This window comes from Suncus etruscus, chromosome 3, assembly GCF_024139225.1.
Source record: "Suncus etruscus isolate mSunEtr1 chromosome 3, mSunEtr1.pri.cur, whole genome shotgun sequence".
In the NCBI taxonomy this organism is placed as follows: domain Eukaryota; kingdom Metazoa; phylum Chordata; class Mammalia; order Eulipotyphla; family Soricidae; genus Suncus; species Suncus etruscus.
The window spans coordinates 39647325-39673920 of NC_064850.1; the positions used below are offsets into that span (position 1 = coordinate 39647325).

Consider the following 26596-nt stretch of genomic DNA (forward strand, 5'->3'; position numbering starts at 1 on the left):
AGGCCAAGATGGGGTGTGAGAATGAATGCCCCCCCAATCTAGTTCAGTGTAGGGGGCATCCTGAGTGATTCCAGGAGGAAGAGTCATCATTGGCATCTCTGAACATCTACTTGGCTAAAGATGAATCTCAGCTTTGACACCAAGAACAGAAAAATAGACGGTAGGAGACTGGAGATAGTACAGTGGAGAGGGCATTTCCTTTACACATGGCTGACTCAAATTCAATTCCGAGCACCCCTCAGGGACCCCTGAGTCTAGCAAGAGTAATCACTGAACATAGAGCCATTAGTAAGCCCAAAATCTAGGAAACAAAAATCAAATACCCTAGACCAGGTGTCCTCAAACTTTTTAAACAGGGGGCCAGTTCACTATCCCTCAGACCATTGGAGGGTCTGACTATAGTAAAAACAAAACTTTTGAACGAATTCTTATGCACACTGCATATATCTTATTTTGCAATGAAGAAACAAAACAGATACAAATACAATATGTGGCCCTCGGGCCATAGTTTGAGGACCACTGCCCTAGACCTTAAATCAAAGCTAGAATGAATGATCACCCTCTTGGGGTAAAGGTGCCACAATCTCAAACTCAGAAAAGTTTACTTATGATACATAAAGCAAGAGCCATATAAGGAGTAAGATAAAAGAAATTGTATCAAAACAAAGGATTTTGGGGCCGGAGCCATAGCACAGTGGGTTGGGTATTTGCCAACCTATGTTTGATCCCTAACATCCCATATGGTTCCCTGAACCTGCCAGGGGCAATTTCTGAGTGTAGAACCAGGAGTAATCCCTGAGTACTGCCAGGTATGGCCCAAAATTTAAAAAAAAAAAAAGTTTTTTTTGTGCGTTTTTGTTTTTGGGTCACACCTGGAAGTTCTCAGGGGTCACTCCTGGCTTTACACTCAAAAATCGCTCCTGGCAGGTTCGGGGGACCATAGAGGATGCCAGGATTCGAACCACCAACCTTCTGCATACAAGGTAAATGCCCTACCTCTATGCTATCTCTCCGACTCCAAAAAGTTTTTTTTTTTTAACATGAAGAGATCAGGCAAATAGCCACCAGCTGAGATATTTGTGGTATCTGGATCTGACATAGGATCCAGATTCCAAAAGGCAGGAAGAGCTCTGAGGATTTCCACCTGAAGGACAATTGTCATATTTTCAAGATTGGGACCATCCCTTTGTCATGTGGAAGAAAGGGTCCCCTGGGGAAGCAACAGGTGGGTGGAATCTAGAACCACTTATCCATCTGCACATTCCAGAAGGGACTTTACTAGGGAAGAGCAGACCGCAGACCAGGGGACACCAGCATGAACAATAAATCCACTTGTGACCTAGTTCCCTGGAGCACTCTCCATCTTAGCTACAAAGGAGGAGGATGCATAATGAGGGAGACACTTAATCTGTAGCTCTTTATGAAGAAGCTGGGAAGGAGACACTGAGGATAAACTGTTCCTATTTGGGGGACCTTGTCTAACACTGATCTGAGGCCCAGCTTCACTTTCACACACAAAAATAGATAAGTAGCAAGTAATGAGCAGCCCCAAGAGAAGTATGGGTTGAAAACACACTTGGGGAAACAGAGAGATTATATAGAACAATGAAGGGACCAGAGCAATAGGTCAATGGGGTGAGCACTTGCCTTCCACATGTAAAGGAAAAATTTCCCCTGAGTTCCCTGACTGCCCTGATCACCTACCCCCCTTCACAATTGTGGGAACTTGTAGACCCAGTTACAGTTCAACTTTCTTTCTGTTCTGACATGGTTCTAACCTGGTCATGTTAACCCTGTAAGCTTGCACCTGCACCTTGCAAAAATGTGATTGAGCAAATGCCAGATATCATGAACTTCCTAAAGCAAATCAATCTACTGTAACTTTCTATTGTTTGAAATGCTATATACAGCTTGTAAGCTCATGGCTCGGGGCTGGCAGTTTCTGGCTTATGCTGGATTCTAGCGCAGCCCCTGCATATGCTTGTAAGAAAATAAACCCCCTGCTTTTGCATGAGACTGTGGTCTTGGTGTCTTTGAACGGCGCATCATTCTCCTGGACTTAGCACACACAGACGACCCAGGTTTGATCCTCAGTAACCCATATGATCCCATGAGCAGGCCAGGAAAGATTCTGTGTGCAGAATCAGGGACAATGCCTGAGCATCACCTGGTGTGGCCCCCAGATTTAAAAAAAAAACAAACTCAAAACCCCAAACCCAAACAACAACAACAAAATACAATCAAGATTTTTTTGTGTGCGGGGGGGGGGGGGGGGGAAACAGAGGAATAGTATAGCAGGTAGGATGTTTGCCTTGCACACTGCCAACCCAGGTTCGACCCCTGTATCCCATATGAGCTAACCAGGAGTGATTCCTAACCCAAGAGCAGTAACACTTTGAGCAACCCCCTAAGTACCACCAGCCGTGGCCCACAAACAAAACAAAATAAAAAAAAAAAAGAGTATTTTGAAGTCTGGGAAAGAATTTTTTAGGTCAGCAGTAGAAGAGCTGATAAAAGAGAAATAGTAAGCCTTAATGTGGAAACCAAGAACTTGCTAGAGAAATCCAAATGAATCATAGGCATTGTCATTCAGTACCACATAAAGCTACAAGTATGTTAGAAAAAAAAGTAAGAGAAAATTTCCAAGCACTAGGGCTAGGTAGAGATTCCTGACTTGGCATCAGTTGTGCAATTTATAAAAGTAAGTACGGCCAAGCTGGGCTTTGCACAAGTTTAGAACAGCCCGTGTGGAGGAGAAACCAGATCTTTGTCTGGAACAGGCTTTGCAAAAGAGAGGCCTAGTCCACACCGGGAGGGAACCTCTGCATCTATCTTGCAAATGCCAATCTCCACCTTCATAGGTACTCTGGCATCAGGTTGAACCATGTCTCTGGGTAGCTTAGGTCTCAGAAAATTAACCATCAGAGTAACAAAGTCAGGGCAACCCTGGTGTCAGGATAAAAGAACCACCAATGAGACAGACAGGCCACCTTGAAACAGACCCACTCAAGAAAAGTCTTGCCTTGCTGTAAAACATCTATTAATGAGAATCAATTGTAAATCCTTCATCCTGATATGGGAAAGATAAAATTGCTTCTATAATGCATCTAAAAAAATCAGTTACCAAGGGATTGAAATATAAAGATAGTAAGAAAAGAAACCCTACAGAAGAGTATTTTGGGACTGGAGCCAGAGCACAGTGGGGAGGGCCCTTGTCTTGTATGCGGTTAACCCAGGTTCCATCCTAAGTATCCCATAGGGTCCCGAGCAATGCCAGGAGTGATTCCTGAGCACAGAGCCAGGAGTAGCCCCGATCACTGCTGAATGTGGCCCAAAACAAAACAGAAGAAAAATAAGAAGAGTATCTGGAAGTCTAGAGGTGGGAAGGAATTTTTTTTTAGGTCAGCAGGAGATGAACAGATGAAAGGGAAATACTAATCCTTGATGTAGAAACCAAGAAAGTTGATTCTTGAGGCTTCTTGCATAAGGAACTTTCAACCCTCCTTGATACTACTCAGGCCCATCTCCCAGCACATTCACTGGGGGACAATTTCCACAGGGAAAGTGAGGGGGACACACAGGTGCAGCTCATAATAAACAATGAAGGCGTGACCTCACCCCGCAGCTGAGGGGGTTCCTGGCTACAGGGAAACCTGGAACTCCAGTATCTCTTAACTCTGTTGTAGGCTTTAGGGCATGAAAGAACCCAGGAAGCTTTGCAGACATGTTAGAACACAGCCTTCCCCGTCGGCCACCCTTCGAACACTGGGCAATGTCCGCCCTCTTTCCCCAGACCAGCCACTAGGCCTGAGGGTGAGACCTGCATCCCTGGTTTTCATGGTTCAGAGATGCGAGTTAGGCTGACTGTCACTGAAAAACCCAGAAGGCACATCACTGGACACTCATTCCTGTCGCGGGCCACTCTAAGATGGGGCCTTTCCTTTCGCTACAGACTGTGGGGGTGCAGACATGATGCTCGCCTCCTCCAGCTCCCTTAATCCTGAGCACCCCAACAATGGTGCCAGTGGGTGTTGAGTTAGCACCCATTGCCCGGTGGTGGTGCCACAACCAGTTATCTTGTTCCTCCAGCCCAAAGCGACACCCAGCCCTGGGTGGGCTGGGGCTGGACTCCCCAAAAAGCCCCCCTGCGGGGAGCCATCAGTAGCACGCTCCGTGAGCGGCGGACAGTCCACTAGCGGTGCGCATGCATGATCCCAGGCCTCAGTTTCTCGTTCCACACAGGCAGAAGCTGGACCAAGCCAAGGGAGGACGCGGGGCCCGCCCCTGGGGGTGGGACTGACAGTGGTCACGTGGAGGGGAGCCCCCCTTTCCCCGCCTCCACCCCGCCCCCGTCCTCCGGGCTCTTCGCCCGGCCACTGTCTGGAGCCAAGGGCGCTGCGGGGGTCTCGGGGCGCCGGTTTGCTGCTGCTCCGTCTGCTCCCCGCCTGCCTGCAGACGGCGGGAGTGCAACAGCGACAGCAAAGCCGGCTAGAGCACAGGAGACAAGGCAGCGCCATGGATCTGTCCTTTATGGCCGCGCAGGTAAACGGGAGCCCTCCCCGCGCGCCCCACTTGCAGAACGCCAAGTTTCGGGAGATCCGAGGCTTGGCTCACTCCAAGCCGGGTTCCCCTCCGGGGTTGGAGCGAGGCGGTGACGCCCACGGGAGAATCCCGGCCCGGCCCTTTGTGGCGAGCCGAGCGCCCACCTGGTGCGCCTTTCCCGGGCAGCGGGCGCGGCTGCAAGCCCAGGGGGTTCGGGGAGGCGGTGGGCACTGCTCGAGGGGTGCCCACCGGTCATCTCTGGAGCAGGAGGGTGCGCCTAATCGGTGCAGCATCAGACGCCCCTTCTCTGCTTCTCCCCGTCCGCCCTTTCCCACCCCCTCGGGTGTCCCGGATCTTTCCAAGGCGTGGGCATCCCCATGTCCGCGCGTACCTGGCTGGCGGACAACCTCGTCTTCCTCTCTTTGGCATCTTTGTGGAGACTCCGAGTATATCTGTCGCTTGCTGGTGACCCGAGGTACCCCCAGCCTTCACTTTTCTCCCCTCTGAAGGACAGCTCCGGCCCCACGCCTGTTCCTACCCTCACCCCCACGAAGATGATGAGAACCGCCTTGTACCAGCCCGGTTTTGCCCTTGTATTGTTTTTGCACTGGGTCTGGTTCTGATGGCCTCTTTGCCACCAGAACTCAGCCCATGGCTTCAAATAGGGTCCCACCTCCTGAGCTTTAATGGGGTGCCTTGGGGGACAGTGGGAGAGCGGCCTTGAAGTGGGCAGCTTTGCTGATCTGTAGATTTCCCAGACTGAAAGAACAAAGGCTGCGGGGCCTTCTCCATCCTCGGGGCCTTTCCATCTCGAGGTCCCCAATGCACACAGACTATCTGGTCGCTGGGAAGGGAGGCCCTTAATCTGGGACAGGAAGTCACCAGGCGTACTCCTTCCCTGGGGTGGATTATGCGAGGAGCCCAGAGTGGAGGAGTCCTGGGGGTTCCCTTTTCTCCTGGATGTGTGATGACAGAGGGAGGGGGCATTGGCTGTCTTCCTCTCCAGGGAATAATAGCTCTTGAGGGACTTTCTTCCTCTCCTCTCCTCCCCACCCCCCAAAAAAAAACTTAACCCAAAGTAGCAGCAAAATCCAGTGTGGAGAGTACGGGGTCAGGTTGGCAGGTCCAGAGTGCCTCTTCACAAGTTTTTCCGAAGTGCTGAACCCCAAGGGGGCTTTTTCTACCTGCTCCGTGTTTACACGTATTGACGGAGTGTTGGGCCACATTAGACAGTGTGGCGTTTACCCACCTGATAACTGATAACTGGCTGTGCTACATCTGGGCCACATCTAGTACTGCTCTACACTCAGGGTCATTCCTAGCAGTGCTCCTGGGACCATCTGGGATATTGGGGTTCGAACCTGGGTCGGTCAGGTGCAAGGCAAATGCCCTAAACACTGTGCTATCTCTCCAGGCCCCCTTTAGGTTTATTTCTAAAGAGGAAAGGGGCTCACAGGCAGCCATACCATTTGCCTCTGTCTCTCCCCCCTTGGATCCTAAGAACTACTGGTGTCTCCATGGTTACAAGATTAAATTGATCCTTGCTCTCCCCCAGGCTAGCTGTAGCGTCACCAGTTGCCATGGTAACATAGCAAAATAAACAGGCTTTTTCAGCACAGACACTGCATTTTTTTTATTTTTTCTTTTATTTATTTATTTATTTTTTGTAGCCTTCTCTCTTTTTTTGTTTACTATGAAGTATCATGTGGTAAGTTTTTCCTCCCAGCTCAGATATGTGGGCATTGATCACATCTCAGAACTGAGGAACAGAAACAAAAGTGCCCGCCAATCCTGGAACTGGCCAAGTGTCTGTGAGGTACCAGATGAAGACACATTTACCCTCCTCTTAGTGGAAATCTCTCAAGCCCATGAGGCAGTCTGGGATTCCCACACCACTGACCAGGATGACCATTTTAGCTGACGAATTGTGCAGGGCACACTGTTTTGTTTTTTTTTTTTGGGTTCCACTGATGCTTTGAGCTTACTCCTAATTCTGCACTCAGGGATCGCTCCTGCAGGATCTAGGAGGTCTATAGGATACTGGGAATTGAACCCAGGTCCGCCACGTGCAAGGCAAATGCTCTGCCCACTGTCCTATTGCTCTAGTCACTATTGTGAAAAGTAGGGTTCCTGTCTGTAAATGAAGCTGGTAAGATCAGATCCCAAGATGTAGAAGTAACTGGTGAGGTTGGATCTCAGGCGAGTAAAGCACTCACAAGGAAGTATACACCAGCCACATCCGGAGAGTATCAATTAATTGTAGGTGAAAAAGGGATATTTATATTAGAGGAGAGTAGGGTGTGGATTATGCAAGCCAATCTGGTAGGATGTGAGAGGAGATTAAAACAGGGTGTGTGCTTCAGGTTTGGGGAAGATTGGTTAAGGGGATTAGGGAAAGCAGGGTGTGTGCTCTGGGTGTTAAAACAGGGTGTGTGCTTAAAGTGATTAGCTACACCCATCTAGATCTGAGCATCTCCTATCAGCCAGGTCACCCCTCACTGCTTCTCACTCTCAGGAAGAACCTATTTTGGGGACAAGGCAGGGGTGCTGGGATGACTCTTCTCTCCTGTCCCCTCAATGTTCCCTCTTTCCCAGGACACCTCTGCTCTAATGGGGCATTTGCTGTCCTGCCTGAGCTCGCCCCTCCCATGTGGGGGCTGTTAACTAGTCCCTTGGAGCCCCCACACTGGTGTTCCCCACCCCTTGAGTCACTGGCCTCCATGACCTGAGGATTACCTGGTGGGCAGGTAGAGGAGCCTACAATTGTGCCTGTGCAGGTCAACACAAGGCAGAGGTGCAGGAAGACAGTGAGAGGGGTGCACCTGGTGGCGCTTTTGGAGCCCTGGAGCTATGATGAACTCAGCTCTTCCCAGTGAGGGAAGGGGTAAGAGCTGAGCAGGACAGTGAAGGGGATGGGCAGGCAGGTGTGCCCAGAGACCTGACTTTGGGGGTCTTCACTTCCCTTCCCCCTCTCCCTCTTTATCTTCAGGAACCTGGTGGGTGAAAGCAACAGGTGGGGTCTTTTCTTAGGAAACTTGGGGACAAGGGTACAGAGGGAGGGAGCCCAGAATGAAATCAGGCCACCTGCAGGGAGTCTCAGGGTAAGGGGTTCTGGGAGAGATTCTGGGGGCTGGAATTGTGGGAGGTGAGAGGGGTGATGGGAATCAACAGGCCATGGGGTAGTGAGTAGGCAGAACTTTCAAAGTTTTGGGGGGGGTCTTAGAGGAAGGCAGAGATATAGTACAGCAGGGAGGGTACTTGGTACAGGCAGTCTATCTGGATCCCTCCCTCTTCCCTGACTAAGTCCACCAGGTTTAATTACTGACTACAGAGCCAGGAGTAACCACTGAGTATCGATGAGTGAGGCCTAATCAATCCTCCCCCCCCCAAAATCAAAGCCTGGGGGAGTCCCCCAAAACTGGAGCTGTGGACAAAGCCTGATTGTGTGTGCCTGACTGCTTCACTGATCACATGTAGAATGATTCCTAGAATAGATCAAGAAAAAATATCAAGGGGAGGAGTGATAGCACAGAAGGTAGGACGATTGCCTTGCAAATGGTTCTAAACGCTGCATCTCCTATGGTCACCTTAGCACTGCCAGGATTGATCCTTGAGCACACAGCCAAGAGTTAGCTCTGAACATTGCTGGGTGTGGCCACAAAACAAAAGAAAGAAAAAGAAAAAGAATCTAATGAAGCCAGGTCTGACTTTCTCCTACTTCCCCAACCCAAGTCTCTCCCTGTTCTGAAACTGCATTTGGTCCAAGATTAAAACAGCCTAAAAGCCTTTTCACAGGGATTTCCCTTCCAGTGGCTGCCTGAGCTTTCCCATTAGCTGCCCAAGCTGGCTACCAGTTCCTCTGCTTCATATGTGCTCTAGGCTCTGGGCTTGGAAAGAGTTAATGCCTCACCCCAACATCCCAAAATCCCTGCCAGGAACAAACCCTGAGTTCAGAGCCCTAAGTCACCCACAATACCTTGGGCGTGGTCAAGAATCAAAACAACAACAATGCAACCACACACAAACACATAAAAAAAAGCCTCTGGTATTTCTCAGCTCCTTTCTCTGCTCTCAGAATCCGATGTAAGCAGGAAAGTGGCTGCTTGGAAGGTTCTGGAGAGTCTATCCTCTGCATGTCTCTCTTCTGTGGGGGATGGTGGGCAATTCCGGCCTTGCTAAATATACAATATTTCCTCTGCATCATGGTCACTCCCAGGGCATCAGTTACACCCGACTCAGCTCACCCCAGGACTTTCACCTTGATCACCCTCAGATAGCCTGTCTCCAAAGCAACCACAGTGGCAGGAATTCAACAGCTCTTTGTGGAAAACACGGAAGGGGTCTGAAGCCCCTAGCAGAATAATAATCTGGGCTGTGGAGTGAGTGAGTGGCTGGGGTCTCAGGGAGAGACCTTTTATCATCTGAAATGGGGACACAGTCCGTCCTTTGCACCTCTTAGCCAGGTGGCCCTGCAGAGTACCAAGACCTGGGGTGTCCCTGCTATGTGACACATGACAGAATGGAAGACAGGAAGGCTCCTGGGAGTTGGGATGTAGCAGGTTTGAAGTGTGCAGAGCTGTGATGTAGAAAGGCAAGAGTAGGTTGCAGGCAGAGGGAAGGGAGAAAGAAGGGACTGGGACGGGCTTGGTGGCTGCCATAGCACAGCCTTGAAAGAGCCTCTTTGGAGGCTGCAAGTTATTGTTCACCATTTCTTTGCATCAAGGATGCAGACAGCATGGGGTGAGCCCGAGGCTAGGGACCCTGGAAGCAGGCAGCTGATCTCAGAGAGTGGAGCACAACAGGTCAGATTTGGGGTGTTGGGAGATACCTGACTGGAATGAGGTGCTGAGCTGCTGTTGCTCTTGCAGTGTGTGGTGATAGAAATGGAGCCTTGGTCTGCTGATCCCAGACAGGCACTTTGCCTCACCTGCCCCTAAACTGGCATTTTAAAAACAGGGCAATCAACCTCGAGGTGGTTTCATTGTTACTGTTTCAATGACTAGGCCTTTGGTTTCAGTTAGTGAGTGGCTTGTAGGCATGGCTTGCTAAGGCTCACTCATTTTACAAGACCAGAAATTGGAAAAGCAGTGAGTTTCTGCTCCAGGAGCCTTTCTTCGGTTTTAGGGACTCGAGGCTGCTTGTTGAAATAGGGGAGCTTGTCCATGGGGAGATGTGCTGTGTGTCCACAATGGTCCTGCCAACCTCACAAAGCAGTTGTCAGACCACATCTGAGTCCCACTTGCCTTGTATAGCTGGGTGCTGTCCTTTGTCACCCTTTTGTGCCTCTATGGGCGTCAGGTTCAGGTGCAGGAAAAGAAGGGGGCTGCCCAATCTCTACTCAGATCATGAACTTCAAGAGAGGGGCCAGCATAATGATGATAGCACAGAGGTTAAGTCACTTGCCTTGCACGCAGCTGATGTGGGTTTGATTCCTGGCATTTAATATGGTCCCTTGATCAGAGCTAGGAGGAATCACTGAGCACTGCCAGGTATGCCCCCCCCCCCAAAAAAAAATAAAAAAAATTTAAAAAGAACTTCAGAAGAAGACAGTGAAGCAACATTGTTTTATTAAGGAAGGTGGAGACAACTTCTAAGGGGAAGGGACTTTTCCAGTAAGCAGGAGAGTGCTAGAAGAAAAGGAGATGTGTCAGTCTTAGAGAAATGCACTGATGAACTGAGGATGCGGAGTTGTAAAGAACAACAGAGAAATGACAGAACCAAAACTGGGGTGTGGGCACACACGTTGGAGAAACCGGCTGCACAGGATTTTTATTTTTCCTTTTTTTTTTTGTTTTTTGGGTCACAACTAGCTGCGCTCAGGGGTGACTCCTGGCTCTACGCACAGAAATCATTCCTGACAGGCTCGGGAACCATAGGAGATTCTGGGAATTGAACTGGGGTCTGTCCTGGGTTGGCCCTGTGCAAGGCAAGTGTGCTACTGCTGTGCTATCGCTCAGGCCCTATTCCCCCCTCCTTTTTTTTTTTTAAATACTTTATTTAAACACCATGGTTGCAAGCTTATTTGTAATACAGTTAGGATGTTTTTTCTTCATAAATCCAAAGTTGTTCCTTACTGAATTTCAGTCATACAGTATCCAACACCCTTCATCAGGGCACATTTCCCACCACTAATGTTTCCCTCCTGCTTTTCCCCCTTTCCTCCCCACTGCTTGCTTGCCTCTGTGGCAGACATTTTTCTTCTCTCTTTCTCTCTCTCTCTCTCTCTCTCTCTCTCTCTCTCTCTCTCTCTCTCTCTCTCTCTCTCACTCACTCTCACTCATTCTCTCTCTCTCCCCTCTCACTTTCTCTCTCTCCCCCTCCTTTTTTTTTTAACTGAAGGGGTATCATGCATATCCCTTTAACTTCCTTTCAGCACCCAGTTCTTTGCATATTTTTTCCAAACTGCCTTGGTTGGCTCTAAGGGTTGTCACTAGGGTGAATTGATGCTGAGCGTTGTCAACTGGTTCTACTGCCTCTATAGGGATGGGATAGAGGCTGGTTCAGAGGGTAGGATAGAACAACACATGAGGGGGGCCTGGATCATACAGTGAGTAGGACACTTGCTTTGATACACTGATGCAAGTTTGATCCCTGGCACTCTAAATGATTCCTTGAACCCCTTAGAGCCAGAGGTGTAGAGCCAGAAGTAAACCCTAAAGCTCAGCTGGATGTGCCCCCCCCCCCAAAAAAAAAAAACAAAACCACAGGATTGTTTAAGCTTTGGGGTCTCCAGAGCACCTGCAAGTGAAGCCAACAGACTGATCATTTCTTTCCTGCAGTATGGATCCCCTCTTCAGGTCCTCCCCAGCACGTGACCATCGTGTGAGTGACAGAGACCTTAGGGACAGTTCGTAGCACAGCAGACATTTTCGGGCACACGGAGGGAAAGCAGGGCCTGGGATAGTCACATAGGAGTCCAGCGGCATCTCTTGATGACAGTTCGAGCCAGGACCTTCCTGTTCTGTCTTTGCCTGGGCACACAGTGGCTGCCCCAAAAAGCTAAAGGTGCTTGGGGTCGGAGAGATAGCACAGCAGTAGGGCCTTTGCCTTGCACGTAGTCAGTGTGTATGTGTGTGTGTGTGTGTGTGTGTGTGTGTGTGTGTGGTGTCTTGATGCAACTTTGTAAATAACCACGTCCTGGAGAGAACTTAGTAACAGTGTGGAAGGTCGGCCAGGCCTTTATGAGACTTGACAGAGGATGTGAATGACTATTTTTTATAAACATATATATATATATATATATTGTTTGTTTGTTTTTGGGCCACACCCTGTGATGCTCAGGGGTTACTCCTGGCTATGCACTCAGAAATCGCTCCTGGCAGACACAAGATCATCTGGGACATTGGGGGATCAAACCGCAGTTCGTCCTAAGTCAGACACATGCAAAGCAAACCCCTTACCGCTGCGCCATCGCTCCGGCCCATCATATATATATTATTTAAATACGTGCTTACAAAGTTCTTTATGATTCAGTTTTAGTCAAACACTGTATGCCACCCTTCACCCATGAACATTTTCCACCACCAATGTCTGTTTTCCCTCTCCTTCTCCCTCCTACCTGCCTCTGGGAAAGGCATTTTTTTCTTTTCTCTGTCTCTCTCTCCTTCTCTCTTTGTCTCTCCCCCTCTCTCCTCTCTCTCACAGACACAAATCACATCACACTCATACATATACACCACATATAGACACCACATACACATATACACATACATAGAGACACACACAGTACACATACACACGACACACACACATATACCCCTTAGAGAAAACCCAACTCATTAGTATTTTAATCATGATTCTCTGCGAACTAAGGCAACCAGGCCACTATATGATCTAAGTGTTTGTCGCTACCCAGAGAGCCTATGGGCTTCTTCTGAAAGGCTCTAGCACAGCAGAAACAGAACCCAGACACAGAACTGAGGGGCAGCAATCTGCACACGGAAAGCTTCTTGTTAGCCACGGCTCTGCATTAAACAAAATTCGACATTTAAAGTACAAATTTGCTGGGGCAGCAGGGTAGTATGATGAGCAGGCCAGGTACTTGCCTTTGCATGAGACTAAGTTCTGCCAGGAATGATCCCTGAGCATAGATCCAAAAGAAAGCCCTGAGCACTGCTGGTAGGGCCCCAAAACCTAAAATACAAATTATTTATCATCTCAAGTGTTTCGGTTTTGGTTTTGGGTTTGGGGCCACATTCCTTGGCACTCAGAGATTACTCCTAGCTCTGCACTCAGGGATCACTGGCAGACTTGGTGGGCTCTATGGGATGCTGGGGATCTAACTCGGTTTGCGTGTGCAAGGCAAACTTCCTCCCTGCTGTGCTATCATTCCAGCTCCTCAAATAAAGGCCTGTTTTTAAATGCCTGTATTGTTGTACTTTATGTTTTCATGAAAGGGATTTAAATATTTTTTTTATTCTCAGGACTCCTGTCTGGAAGAGAGTGTGGGCTGCATTTTGGAGGGGCATCCCCCTGAGGCTGAAGGGGAATAAATTTGTTTTGATTCAGGGAGAAAAAAAATCTGAGCATTTGCTCTAGACTATAAGAACCCTGGGATTGACAGTTAATTCGAACACTTTTCTCTTGTTACATACCTGCAGGTCTTTCTGACCTTTCCTCTGGGGAGAAACTCTTTTTTTTTTTATCTTTTTGCTTTTTGGATTTAGCAAGCAGGCCCAGGAACCCTTAAGTCACAGAATTGTTATTTCTCTCTATGGAGCAAGGCTGTTCTGTGTATGCCCTGTGATACCCTGAGAATCAGGAGGTTTTCCAGAGATGTGAAACAGGGTGCTTTTTCAGGGTACCAGGTGCCTTCCCTGGGGGGAAGGCTCCCCTCTCACACAAGCCCTGGTCTTCCACTGGAGATGCCAAGGGCATCTCCTGGGCACCCTGACTGTAGGTGACAGAGCATGATCTGGAATCAGGAACTCATGGCCTGATGGAGTTCTCTCCTTTCCTGCTCTGCACCTCAAGAGACCACTTTTGGTAGTAAATAGGAGTGGTTAAAAGGTTTGCATTGTTGCTTCAGGGCTCTGCATTGTCTGAAGTCCACTGTTTTGAAAACACACCTATATGCGCACATATGCACGCACGCGCCTGCGCACAAACACACACACACACACACACACACACACACACACACACACACACACACACACACACACACACACACACCTTTTGGCATTTCCCAGGCTGAAACCCACATCTCTTGCAAACAAAGCATGTCTTTCCTTCATGAATCACATACCAGCCCTGTTCCCAACAGCTTTGCTCATTTTTGTCACTTGCTTTTGCAAGGGAACATCCAGTCCTTGTTTTTTTGTTTTGTTTTGTTTTGTGTTGTTGTTGTTGTTTTTTTTAAGTCTTGGCCAGAAGCAGAAAGCTCTGGAGCTGGTCTGCATGTTTATATGGTTCTCACCCCCAGCCCTTGATTTTCTTCCCATGTAGAAAGGGGATAATACATGTCCTAAGGTTGCCTGTGGCCTTCCACTTCTAGCCCTACTGCTCCCAAATGCAGCTCCTGCATGCACTGGCCTCACAGACACCTGAACCCAGATGGTGAGTAGGTGAACCAAGGTCCTTTCTGGGTTGCTGTGGCCTTTTCTGGGTGTACAGGGCAGGATTAGGGGGTGCAGGTTGATGATTAGGGTGATCCAACTGCCCAAGTTTGGGGAGCTTCATGAGCAGGGTGGTTTCTGGACCTCCATCCTGACACTCAGCTCTAGGGCACCTTCCCTGGGTGGATGGAGGGTTGAAGTGGTGAGAACAGAGGACCTCATTTAAGAAGGTAAACAGCTGAACCCCCAAGAACCCTCATCTGTAGTCTCCCCAGCACGGAGCTTGGAGTGTTGATGAGAAAGGAGCTCAGACCTGACCCCAGTGACTCTGAGGACACAGGGAGAACTGGGGAGTGACATGTGCCTGCAGGACTCCAAGTCCCCACTGAAACCCTGAACTCTGTGCCTCCAGTCCTGCCTGAGCTCACTGGCCCTTCGTCTCAGGGATCCCAGTGGCCAGACCCTCCTGTGGGATCACCCATGGGGACTGAGCCTAGAGACTTTGTGTTGTGCAGGAAGCTGGGATGGGACCCCATGCGCCCCTCATGAGGTCCCCTCCAGCCAGAGCTGGACCCAAGGCCCTTCGGAGCTGCAGGGAAGGACCTATGAAGGGGCAGGGGCCCTGAACCCAGACACAGGGTGTGTCCAAATCTTGACGGCCATTGTGTGTGGGCAGATTTGACGTGACTGTTCCAGATTCTTCTGGCTAGTGCCAGAGACCTGGGTGGAACCCCCCCCCCCAACACACCTGGGAGGTGGGGAGGCCCATAGCAGGAAGGAATCTTGGAAAATGCACACACACACCCCTTGACCTCCTTTCTCCCACACCCTAACACCTCCTTAACCCTCCTCTTCTCCACTCTGCCTCCTCTTTCCTCTCCTTCCTCCCCTTCTTTAAAACCATCTTCCTCTCCACATGCCCTCCCTTTTCCTCCCCATTTTCCCACTCCTCTTACTTAGCCCTCCTCTTTTTCATAGCCCCTCCTCTTTCCTTTTCCTTCTCCCCTCTTCTTTCCTAACCCTCCTCCTCTCCACACTTCCCCCTTCTCTTTCTTCTCCTTTCTCTCCTTCCTCTTCATCCTCTCCTCTTTTCCCTCTTCTTTCCTTTCCATCTCATCTCCCCTTCCTTCTTCCTCCTTCCTCATTCCAGCTCCCTTCCCTCTGTCCTTCCCACCCCTTCTAGTTCCTCCTTCTTCCTCCTGGACCCACCATCCCAGCCCTCACTCTGAGTTCCCTCAGTCTGAGTTTTCATCTCCTTGTTTATGTCTGACTCCTAGAAGATCTCTGTACTGAGACTGGAAGGAGCAGCCTGAGAAGGCGGGCTCACCTCCCAAGAGCCACATTAACAAAAGTATCAGGGCTAGATTCAAGGAGGTGATCCGTCATGTCCAGAAGATTCCAGAGAGAATATTTATGTGGATATGTGGAGAAATGAGAAATGGGAAAATTCAGTAGAAAGGGTATAATATGAGAGTTAGGGAGAGGAGGTACAAGATGGCAGTTACACCCCCACCCCTCTCTCAGGTCTGGGTACAGTGTATGACTAAAACTTAATCATAAAGAACTTTGTGTTTAAATAAAAAAAAAATATATATATATATATATGATGGGCCGGAGCGATGGCGCAGCAGTAAGGGATTTGCCTTGCACGCGTCTGACCTAGGACGAACAGCAGTCCATTCCCCCAGCATCCCATATGGTCCTGTGTCTGCCAGGAGCAATTTCTGAGTGTATAGCCAGGAATAACCCCTGAGCATCACAGGGTGTGGCCCCAAAACAAACAAACAAACTATATATATATATGCTTATAAAAAAATCATTCATATCCTTTGTCAAGTCTCATAAAAGTCTGGTCGACCTCCCACACTGCTACTGAGTTCTCTCAGTACATGTCTATTTACAAAGTTGCATCAAGACTACACTCTCTCTCTCTCTCTCTCTCTCTCTCTCACACACACACACACACACACACACACACACACACACACACACACACACACACACACACACACACACACACACACACACACACACACATACACACACACACACCTGCCGCACTGGGGTTGGCACAGATCTCTCAGGCACCACAGAGGGGCTGGCATTTATGCTGCTGGCATTTACACTGCTGGCATCTGCATGTCTGCCTGACATAGTTTTTAAAATGCTGACCGAGACATGAGGCTCTTGGAGAAAGGGTTTATAGCTCCCAGCACCAGAGCTGCTTGAGAGTGAGTCCCTCTGGAATTCCTCCCTCCTCTGGGCCCAGGGGGTAGTCCAGCATTACATAGATTCTGATTTGGACCAGAGATCAGTGAGACCCACATGTAGAAATCTCCCCCTCTTTCATGCAGGGAAGCTTGGTTGTAGCATGCCAGGGCCACATTCTTGTTTGTTTGTTTTGGGGGGGTTACAGTGCTCAGGGGTTATTCTCTTCTCTCCATTTTGGGGAGATAATTTGTGTATCCGCACTGCTAAGGGGTAAAGTTTCCAGTCTGACTCTTTCTGACCTTTTTATCAGGGCTGCATTTTAATTTTTTGGTGGGGATAGGGAAAAATCACACTGGTGGTGCTCAGAAATTACTGGCTCTGTGCTCAGAAATTACTCCTGGCAGGCTCAGGAGACCATTTGGGATGCTGGGATAGAACCTAAGTTAGCCATGTGCAAAGCAAACACTGTCCCCACTGTGTTATCACTCTGGCCCCCTGGGATCACATTCTTTGTGCTCAAAGATTCTTGCCTTGGGGGTATTCGTGGACCTGGGCCATCCTTGGCTTTGCAGAATGATGCCATGGATCAGATCTCCCCCTTGCAACTGAGGAGACAGTGGTCTCGGGGACCACTTGAGTGTGTGGGAGCTGGAGAAAATGATCCCTGAGCAATGACCCTGCCCGGGCTAACCAGAGAGTTTTGCACATCAAATAAGCTACAGAAACACGAACATTCTGAGTTCCTTGTCTCCCACCCTAAGAATCATCCCAGCACAAATGGGGACTGTGAAACTGCTTTTTGCCTATAGACAGGAGGAAGTTTGACCTGAGAGAACAAGATGCAAAGTGTCAGGAGAATTCATACAACTGGATAATTCATAACCTGGGTCCAGGTGAAGGTAGGACAAGTGCCAGTTACACCGTAGAACTGCCCTGTCTCTAGCACGTGGGCCATTGCTTCTTTCTGCATTGATTCCAGAATCTAGGGCTGACTGCAGTCCAGACCCCAGCTCCTCTACAGTCTGCCTGGTGGGAAGTCTCACATATACGAAGCCTGGTTTTTGCTTTGCCTGATTGCTGCTTATCTAGCTAACCTCTCTTTAAGACAGAGACTGAGGCCATGAGGGTCCCCATTTGCTCATTGATTGGGGGGACTGCTCTGTTGAAACTGTGAGTACAAACAAGGTGGTTAGAGGAGGCCCTACCTTTCCAAGTGGTGCCTGGTGTGGGTGCAAGACAGGGCTCCTCTCCGGCGCTGGTTATCTCTTAGTCTCCTTGTTAAACCTGAGCTGGGGCAGTAGTTGTCCCCTGTGACCCAGAAGGGACATGTGAAAGTCTGTACTGCTGCCCTGGACCCAGAAACCTGGGCCCAGTCAGTTCCCCACCTCCAAATCTGAATGTGGGCCCCAACATCTAGAGCCTGCCCAGTTCTTTCCTTGACTCTGCCTGTTCCCTTGCTGACTTTTCTCTTATTCTTTGAATATACTTTTTTAAATATTTTTATTTAAACACTTTGGTTACAAACATAATTGTGGTTGGGTTTCAGTCATATCAGATGACACCCCCCATCACCAGTGCAATATTCTCATCACCAATGACCCAAATATCCCTCCTCCCCTCCCTGCCCCTACCTGTACTCTAGACAGGCTTTCCACTTCCCTCATATATTCTCATTGTTAGGATAGTTCACAATGTGATTATTTCTCTAACTAAACTCATCACTCTTTGTGGTGAGATTCATGAGGTCGGCTGTAACGTCCAGCCCTCCTCTCTTTTGTCTCTGAAAATTGTTGAGAAATGTCTTTCATTTTTCTTAAAAACCATAGATGAGTGAGACCATTCTCCGTCATTCTCTTTTTCTCTGACTTATTTCACTCAGCATAACAGATTCCATGTACATTCATGTATAGGAAATTTTCATGACTTCATCTCTCCTGACAGCTGCATAATATTCCATTGTGTATACATATACACAATATACTTTATTTTTAAAGCAGTTTATTTATTTATTGATTGATTGGTTTTGGGGCTACACCCAGCGATGCTCAGGGGTTACCCCTGGTTCTGTGCTCAGAAATCACTCCTGGCATTCTCAGGAACCATACGGGATGCCAGGAATCGAACTGGGTCCATCTTGGGTCATCCACATGCAATGCAAATATCTTACTGCTATGCTATCTGTCTGGCCCCAAGATTTTTCTCTTATTTTTTAATTTATATTTGGGCATTGGAGGCCACAGCTGGTGTTAATCAGGGGTTACTTCTGGCTCTGCACAAAAATTATTCCTGGCAGACTCAGAACCATATGGGGTGCCAGGGATCAAACCCTGTCACCCACAGCAAGGCAAAAGCCCTCCACTGTGGCCCCCATCAATTTAAGAAAGTTTTACTCTACCAGAAATTTCTTAACCACTGAAGGTTTTCCTTCCCTCCTCCGAACACTCAGCACTCCACTGGCTCCTTTTTAGGACCTTGGTGCTAGCTCTTTTTTTTTTTTTTTTTTGGTTTTGGGGCCACATCTGATGGTGTTCAATGGTTACTCCTGGCTCTGTGCTCAGGAATCACTCCTGGTAGGCTCAGGAATGCCAGGAATCAAACCCCGGCTGGCCATGAATAAGGCAAACTCCCTCCCCACTGTGCTATTGCTCCAGCCCCTCCTGGCTCATTTTTTTTTTTATAATTTTTTTATTTTGAATTATGAGAACAAAAGATGCAAAGAAAGAGGATAAGGTAAAGTTACAGTGGAAGGACAATCACCCATTAAATAATTATCAGAAGAAGTCCCCTTGCTGATATCTTAACTTTGAACTTTCACCAAAGAAAGTTAAGATAAATAAAACAGAATCCATGTGCAATTACTTTGTCCCTCAAGTTCCCAGATTGTAGCACATTATAATATTTCTTAACAGCACACAAGGCAATCTAAAGCCATCAAACTTACGTAACTCCTTAAACATTAGAGGCATAGTATTTTTTACGTTTCCATGTACATGCATATTAGCTTAAGTTAACCTCAAATTTTAAGTGGGTGCGTTTTAAGGATTAGAGTCAAAGGAGCACAGTAAAAACGGTGTTAGAGTGGCAATTGTTGTTTGCATAGGCCCACCAAAATATGAGAGGCATGGAAAGGAATAACCTTGGCCTAAATACAAAGAGATCCTACCCCTGAAGTTTCCTGGCATAAGACCAGCTCTAGGCCTCAGGCAAGTTATTGTTCGATCCAAGACATTGTCCGTAGCACCAACACACTTATCACACAGTCTCTGTTGTTGGTCTCATGTTTCTGTATTAAAGATTCTGGAATCTGCATGTCCTACATTGAAGTCATGATGTGGAGTGCCTTCTCGTTTCACCTCACCATGAAAGGGCAATGCAGGATCCTGGCTCATTTTTTAAAGTTCATCCCTTATTACAAAACATCACCCAAGGAACTCTGGAAGCTGGTTTCCTTTCAGCTGGAGATTTCCCTGGGGGCTGTTTGCACCCTGGCTCTGCAAATATTTTCAAACACAGCAGTTATCATCAGGCCCATTTTTCATTGAATTGAACAAAAGTGAATTTCCCGAAACAGCAAGTCATGCAAGCAAGTGGTAACAATTGATTTACCAAGGCACTGAGAAATACTTCCATACAAATCTCTCAAGCAGAGATCTTCTGGGAATAAGGAGGCCTTGAGTCACTCCCCTGCCCCAACCTAGTATCTGGGACTTATAGAAAGATGAGTTTGTCTTACTTTTAGCTGAAGACAATATGGGGACAGCTACAGCCAAGTCCAGAATTAGCAATTGGGGGAGACCCCCAAATAGTTAACACCCCAACCAGATACTATGCGGTCCTGGAGAAACTCTCATCATTCTGTTTAGTTTTTTCCTGCTGTATAATTTATTTATTTAAAAAATGTTTTTACTTGGAGCTGGAGAAATAGCACAGCAGGTAGGGCATTTGCCTTGCATGTGGTGACCCTGGTTCAATCCCTTGTATACCATAGAGTTCCTGAGCCTGCAGGAGCAATTTCTTTTTTTTTAGGGAGGTTAGGGGGCTACATCTGGCACTCGGGACTGACTCCTGTTTCTGAGTTCAAAAACCGCTCTTGGCAGGCTTGGGAATGTCATATGGAATGCCGGGATAGAACCCAGCATTTGCTCGCAAGGCAAACACCCTACCTGCTGTACTATTGCTCCGGTCCCAGGACCGATTTCTGAGCAGAGAGCCAGGATTAAGCCCTGAGTGTTGCAGGGTGTGATCCAAAACCAAAAAAAATTTTTTTTACTTGTTTAAAGCACTGTGATTTTCAAAGTTATTCATAGTTGAGTTTAAGACATTCGCTATTCCAGCACCAATCCCACTAGTACTGTCAGCTTTCCTTCACCAGTGTTCCCAGGTTCTTCCTATCCCTCCCTCTCCTGCCAGTCTCCTGCTTCATTTATTGTTAAGGTTTGGGTCTCATGGTTCCCTTGTTCACTCTTTTTTTTTTTTTTCTTTTAGTTTTTGGGTCACACCCAGCGGTGCTCAGGGGTTACTCCTGGCTGTCTGCTCAGAAATAGCTCCTGGCAGGCTCGGGGGACCATATGGGACACCGGGATTCGAACCAACCACCTTTGGTCCTGGATCAGCTGCTTGCAAGGCAAACGCCGCTGTGCTATCTCTCCGGGCCCCCTTGTTCACTCTTAACCTTATGATGTTATCTGTGTTCCTTTCTCATCTGTCTTTCTTACTTTTTTTTTTTTTAATAAATATTTATTTAAGCACCATGATTACAAGCATGTTTATAGTTGGGTTTCAGTTATAAACAGAACACCCCCCCCCCATCACCAGTACAACATTCCCACCACCATTCACCACCATTGAATCACCATTAGATACAGAGTTATATCGTTGTTGAGGGTTGAGTTTCAGCTATATACTGTGCAACACCCTTCACTGGTGCACATTTCCTGCCACCAGTGTCCCTGATTTACCTCCAGTTCTCCCTCGTCCCCCCAGCCTGCTCTATGGCAGACAGAAGTGATTTATCTTTATGCAAACTCTAAGACAGCTGCATTTCTGCCGATATTTGAACTAAGCATTTCAGGTAAACAGATGCCACAGCAGCTTGAATGGAACAGCTGGACAGTGGAGAGGGGGGATTTTATGTTCCTGGTCCATTTCCATTATATTATTATTTGGGTTTAGAGCTACACCTGGCAGGGCTCAGGGCTTACTCTTGACTCTGTGCTTGAAATTACTCCTGGCAGGATTTCGGGGGTGGGTGGGTGGGGGGGGGGGACATGTGGTACTTGGGATAAAAGCTAAGCTGTATGTGAAGCTAGTCTAGTCTCTTCCCTCTGTCCTAGCTCTCTGGTCTTGCCACTTTTTCTCCCCCCTTTTCAGTCCACACCTAGTGGGCACTCGGGTTACTCCTGGCTTTGCACTCAGTGATCATTCCTGGTGGGAACCAGGGAACCATATGAGATGCAGGGGATTAAGCCCTGGACAACAGTGCAAGGCAAGTGCTTTGCCTACTGTACTATTGCTCCAGACCCTTGTCATGTATTTTTGAAAGTTGAGGTCATTCCCAATCTCTCCTCTAGTCTCTGAAGGATGAGGGGGGGATCACTGCACTGTGATTATCCTCAGTACCTCCAACTTTAACAGGAAGGGCTGTAGGTTAAATCTTTGCTTAAGATGGGACCGACATTTACCTTGCATTTGGTTCACCAGGGTTTGATCCTCGACATCTCCTAGGGTCCTACCGAGCCTGCCAGGAGTAATTTCTGAGCTCAGAGACAGGAGTGACCCCTGAGCATCACTGGGTATAGCCCCAAAATGAATGTAAAAAAGTTTGACAAGAAGCAACCAGGGTTGGAAGGAAAATTTAGTGCACTGCTGGGGCTTTATGTGATGGCATGAGTGTATGTCTATGAGTGTGTGTGTAAATGTGTTGGGTTTTGAGTTTTTTATTTTATTTACTATTTTAATTACTTTAGTTAAGCATGATTCCAATTTTTTTTCATAATCCAGTTGAGCTTTTTTTCACAAAGTTGTTCATGATTGAGTTTTAGTCATACAATGTCCAACACCCTTCACCAGTGCACATTTCCTGCCACCAATATCTCCAGTTTCCCTCCTGCTCTCCCCTCTGCCTGCCTGCCTCTCTTTCTCTCTCTCTCTCTCTCTCTCTCTCTCTCTCTCTCTCTCTCTCTCTCTCTCTCTCTCTCTCTTTCCTTTTAGACACTGTTTTGCAATACTGTTACTGAAGGAATATCATGCCTATCACTTTTCTCCTTTCAGCACCCAGTTCTTGTCCAAAGTGATTATTCCTAACTCTCATTATCCTAATGTTGCTTCTCTGTCCTCACTGCCCTCCCTTGCTCTTTGTGACAAGCTTCCCCCCAATGGTCTGTTCCTCCTGGCCTTTGTCTCTATTGTCTCTGGACATTATTACCAGATTACCTTCTTTTATTTCAAGGAAATCCTGAGTTTTGATTTGGGGGGAGGAAGAGAGAGGGTTGGACCACAACCAGTAATGCACAGTCTTTGCTCATGGCTCTGCACTCGGGGCTCACTCCTGATGGTGCTCAGAGGGAGGCGGGGTGCCAGAGATCACACCCGGGTCAGCTGCTGTGTGCAGTCAAACACTTGAAGCCCTGACCTCTGCTTCCCATCTAGAAACTTTCTTGTTTGAAGGCATTTTCCTGCAGAGATGAAAGCAGAAAAAGGTGCAAACATGTTTTCTCCTTCACCTGCCATGGGCCCTGCTCAGCCATTGTTATTTATCTCTGTCAAGTCAGCCTCTGGCTGTGGCTTTGTCATGGGGGGGGGGGGGGTGGAGACCACACTGCTCCCTGCTCTTTACGGTGACCCTCTGCTCTGTTTGGACTTTTGTTAACCCCCACATACACGCCCTTCTCTTGCTTCTTTTGTTCAAAAATCCAGTATTTCTTGTTTTTTCTCCCTGGGCTGATGAATGAACCAGTGGGTGACTTAGTATATCTCCCACCCACCCATCACCCTAACACCCCAAACTTTACTCTGCTTCCTGAAGGGAATTTACTATGATTAGAGGGTACAGACCCACATTGGACCACTACTTTGATTCCTGCCCACCGTGTCCTGGATTCCCTGAGACAGACTTGACTAACTCAGGGTGCCCAAGTAGGTAGGGCCCTTAACGAGACCGGAAACCTCTACATTGTTTCCTGGGCTGCTCTGCCAGTCCCCGTGACACTGACATGGGTGTCTCATGGGTGGAACTGACAGAGGCAGTCACACCAGGTAAGACAACCCCTCCACATGTAGGATCCCCACTGCTCTTGGACACAGCCGTGTGGGGGAACCTTCTGAGCTGCTGTTTCTAGGGTCTCAGGCTGCTTTGCTGCCTTCTGAAATCAGCAGATGCACAATGGAAGACAGGGATGAGGTCCCCTGGTATTTATTACCCTCCCACCTACCCCCAACCCAAACCCAGCTGAGCGTCTCTTCCTTATTAATAATCAGCACTGGAGAGCTCTGACCAATGTAGTCGAGTTTCTATGGCAACAGTTTCAAAGATATAAACTTGATTGTTGTTGTTTTCTTAATTCTGCAATGCTTTCTGGTTTTGTGAAAAATAGCCTTGTTTCTGTGGCCCAGCAACCAGAACCGCAACTTGGAAAGAGCAAGAGTGTACGACAGAGCTTGGAGCATATACATGAAGCTAACTCAATAGCAGTTTCAGGGACTGAAACAATAGTAATAGTCGGGAGGGCATTTGCTTTGCATGCAGCTGACCCAGGTTACATCCTCAGCATCCCATAAGGTCACCTGGGCAAACTACTAGGAGTGATTTCTGAGTGCAGAGCCAGGAAGAATCCCTGAGCTCTGGGTGTGGCCCCAAAACAAATAAACAAAACGAAAAAGCAATTTCACATGAGTCCATGTTTCAGATAGTGGATGCCTTGGACTCAAAGAGAAATGAGCTGAGATTGAAGATATAGTGATAATAAGAAGGAGAGCAAAATATGGAGCTAGGCTTGATGCAGTGAACAGTTATCCTTGTGTCAGGGGACAAACAGTAGTCTAAAACCGTGCTGCAATGTAATGAAAGGACATTAGCTAAGTATAATGTGCTGTGCTATCATAAGGCTAGTCGTAGCTATGATAAATATAGCAGGATATGCTGTATAAGTATTTCACGAACTATAGTAGAACATAGAAAATGTTGGTCCCTAGAATACACTATCAGTACACAGCTCACAGTGTGGTTCCAATGTACATATTGTAATATTAACACACAGGAATCAGATAACACACTGCAACTAACCACAACATAAGGTAATAAATACTGTAGACATAATGACAGAAATAGGGTTGTAGGAACTGGTGTATGTGTGTGTGTGGGGGGGGGGGAGTGGTCCCTCTGATTCAACATGACTATGTGGGATAGTATTTGGCAGGCCTGGATCTGGGGCCCAAAGTTGTGTTTTAGATTTCCGAGTCAGGAAATTTGCTTTTCTCCATTGTTTTCTTGTTTCCATGTTTCTTGTTTTGATTCTATCTTATTTCCATCCTTTACCTTGCTTTGGATTTAATTTCATCATCCCCTGTTTTTCGTTTTGTTTTTTAAGGTCAAGATGACTGATGAGGCCTTTCTTTTCTAATAAAAACAGGGCATGCTGCAAATTCCACACAAACAGTTCTAATGTTGGGACTGGAGTGATAGCACAGCAGAGAGGGCTTTTGCTTTGCATCTAGGTTGGCCCGGATTCTATCCTCAGCATCCCCTATGGTCCCCTGAGCATGACCAGGAGTGATCCCTGAGTGCAGAGCCAGGAGTAAGTCCTGAGTTTTGCTGAGTGTGGTCCAGAAATAAAAAAAAAACATAAACAAATAAAACAGGTTTAGCCATGATTAAAAAAGTCAAAGGACCTGGCTAAAGCCATAGTGGCAGCCAGGAAGGTTTGTCTTGCATGCAGCCAATCCAGGTTCAACTCCTGGCATCCCACATGGTTCTCCAAAACTGCCAGTGTGATTCCTAAATGTAGAGCTAGGAGTCAGCCCTGAGTATCAAAGGATAGGACCCCAAAACCAAATAAAAAAATCAAAGGACTGTCCCAAACATTGTCATGTTTCCATGTCACATTATTTGGGGTGGGGTTGCTCTTTCTGGTTCCAGGTCCCCCCTAACTCTCGCTTCTCTCCCCAGCTGCCCATGATGGGAGGCGCCTTCATGGACTCATCCAACGAGGACTTCAGCACTGAGTACTCCCTCTTCACCTCCTCCAACAACGTGCACGCTGCCACCCCAGGCTCGGGTTCCAACGACGAACCCAGCCGTTCCTCCCATGATGCAGTCCTGCTGTGGATCGCCGTGATCGCCACTCTGGGCAACATCGTGGTGGTGGGGGTGGTGTACGCCTTCACCTTCTGAGCTCGAGCACTGGAGCCAGGAGCCCCCATGGCGTGCCCCGGAGTCCTCTCCCACAGATGCATCACTCCCCACCTGTGGCCATGGGGTTGGAGGCAGCGACTTCTGGCCTCCCAGCCCCATCCTCAGGAGACCGGATGGGACAGAACCTCAAACATCGGCTTGGTGACTTTTAAAAGCTGTGTTTCCAGGGGGTGATGCCAGGGAGTGCTGCCTCCTTGAGTGACTATTCACCCCTGGGACTTGTGGGGACCTGAACCTAGCTCTGTTTGTATGTGAGGTGTAGGGGGGTGGTGGGAAGAATTAAGATCCAGCCCCCTGCCAATCATGGATTCTCATCCAGCTTCTAGGGTGTTGCTGGAAGGGACACATCAGTCCCCTTGACTGATCTGGAAAGGACCCCCTGTCTCTGCATACTTGACCCCTTTGGGGACCCCAAGGAAGTCAGGGTGACTTGGGTGGAAGCGGGGAGTCTTTATCTGCCATATTTTTTTCTCTTGTTTGATGTGGGGGCAGGAAAATCACTTGGGTGAGCCCCCCTTCAGTTCTGTGTGTGCCTGTGCCACATGGTCCCATGAGCCCCGTCAGCACTGTCAGGAAGGGCCCGTGGGTGACCAGGTTGATTCTGGGACTGGCCCTTGGGTCCACTGACATCTAGAGAGCCCCATCCCCACCCCAAGTATTATAATAAAAATTTAAACAATGGATCTGTTGGCTCTAAGCAAATGCTCTTCCTTCTGGGCTCGGAGCTCAAGGGTACCTTATGCTGTTCCTCTTGACTAGGAGGGAGCTGGTGGGGTCAAGGGAAGGGCCTGACATCCCTCAGGGCTTTCCTGGGAGAATGATCATGGGGAGGGAAGGGTTCGGGGTCCCCAGGGCCACCTGAACCCCCACCAGCATC

General features: G+C 48.1%; 1 protein-coding gene across 1 annotated transcript; it reads left to right on the forward strand.

Moving 5' to 3' along the window:
- The first annotated feature begins 120 nt into the window (after positions 1–120).
- C3H14orf132 (chromosome 3 C14orf132 homolog) lies at positions 121–26004 on the forward strand. The gene is made up of 4 exons (XM_049770749.1): positions 121–160; positions 3794–3813; positions 4243–4542; positions 25474–26004. The coding sequence occupies exons 1-4, from the start codon at positions 121–123 to the stop codon at positions 25696–25698; spliced, it is 585 nt and encodes a 194-aa protein (XP_049626706.1). The 3' UTR covers positions 25699–26004.
- Positions 26005–26596: the final 592 nt, after the last annotated feature.

Bases quoted from the DNA above. Each gene is read 5' to 3' on its own strand.
- C3H14orf132 (XM_049770749.1), top strand. From the start codon at position 121: ATGAATCTCAGCTTTGACACCAAGAACAGAAAAATAGACG. The intron at 161-3,793 runs GTAGGAGACTGG...CTCTTTCCCCAG, and splicing joins CAAGAACAGAAAAATAGACG to ACCAGCCACTAGGCCTGAGG. The intron at 3,814-4,242 runs GTGAGACCTGCA...CGTTCCACACAG, and splicing joins ACCAGCCACTAGGCCTGAGG to GCAGAAGCTGGACCAAGCCA.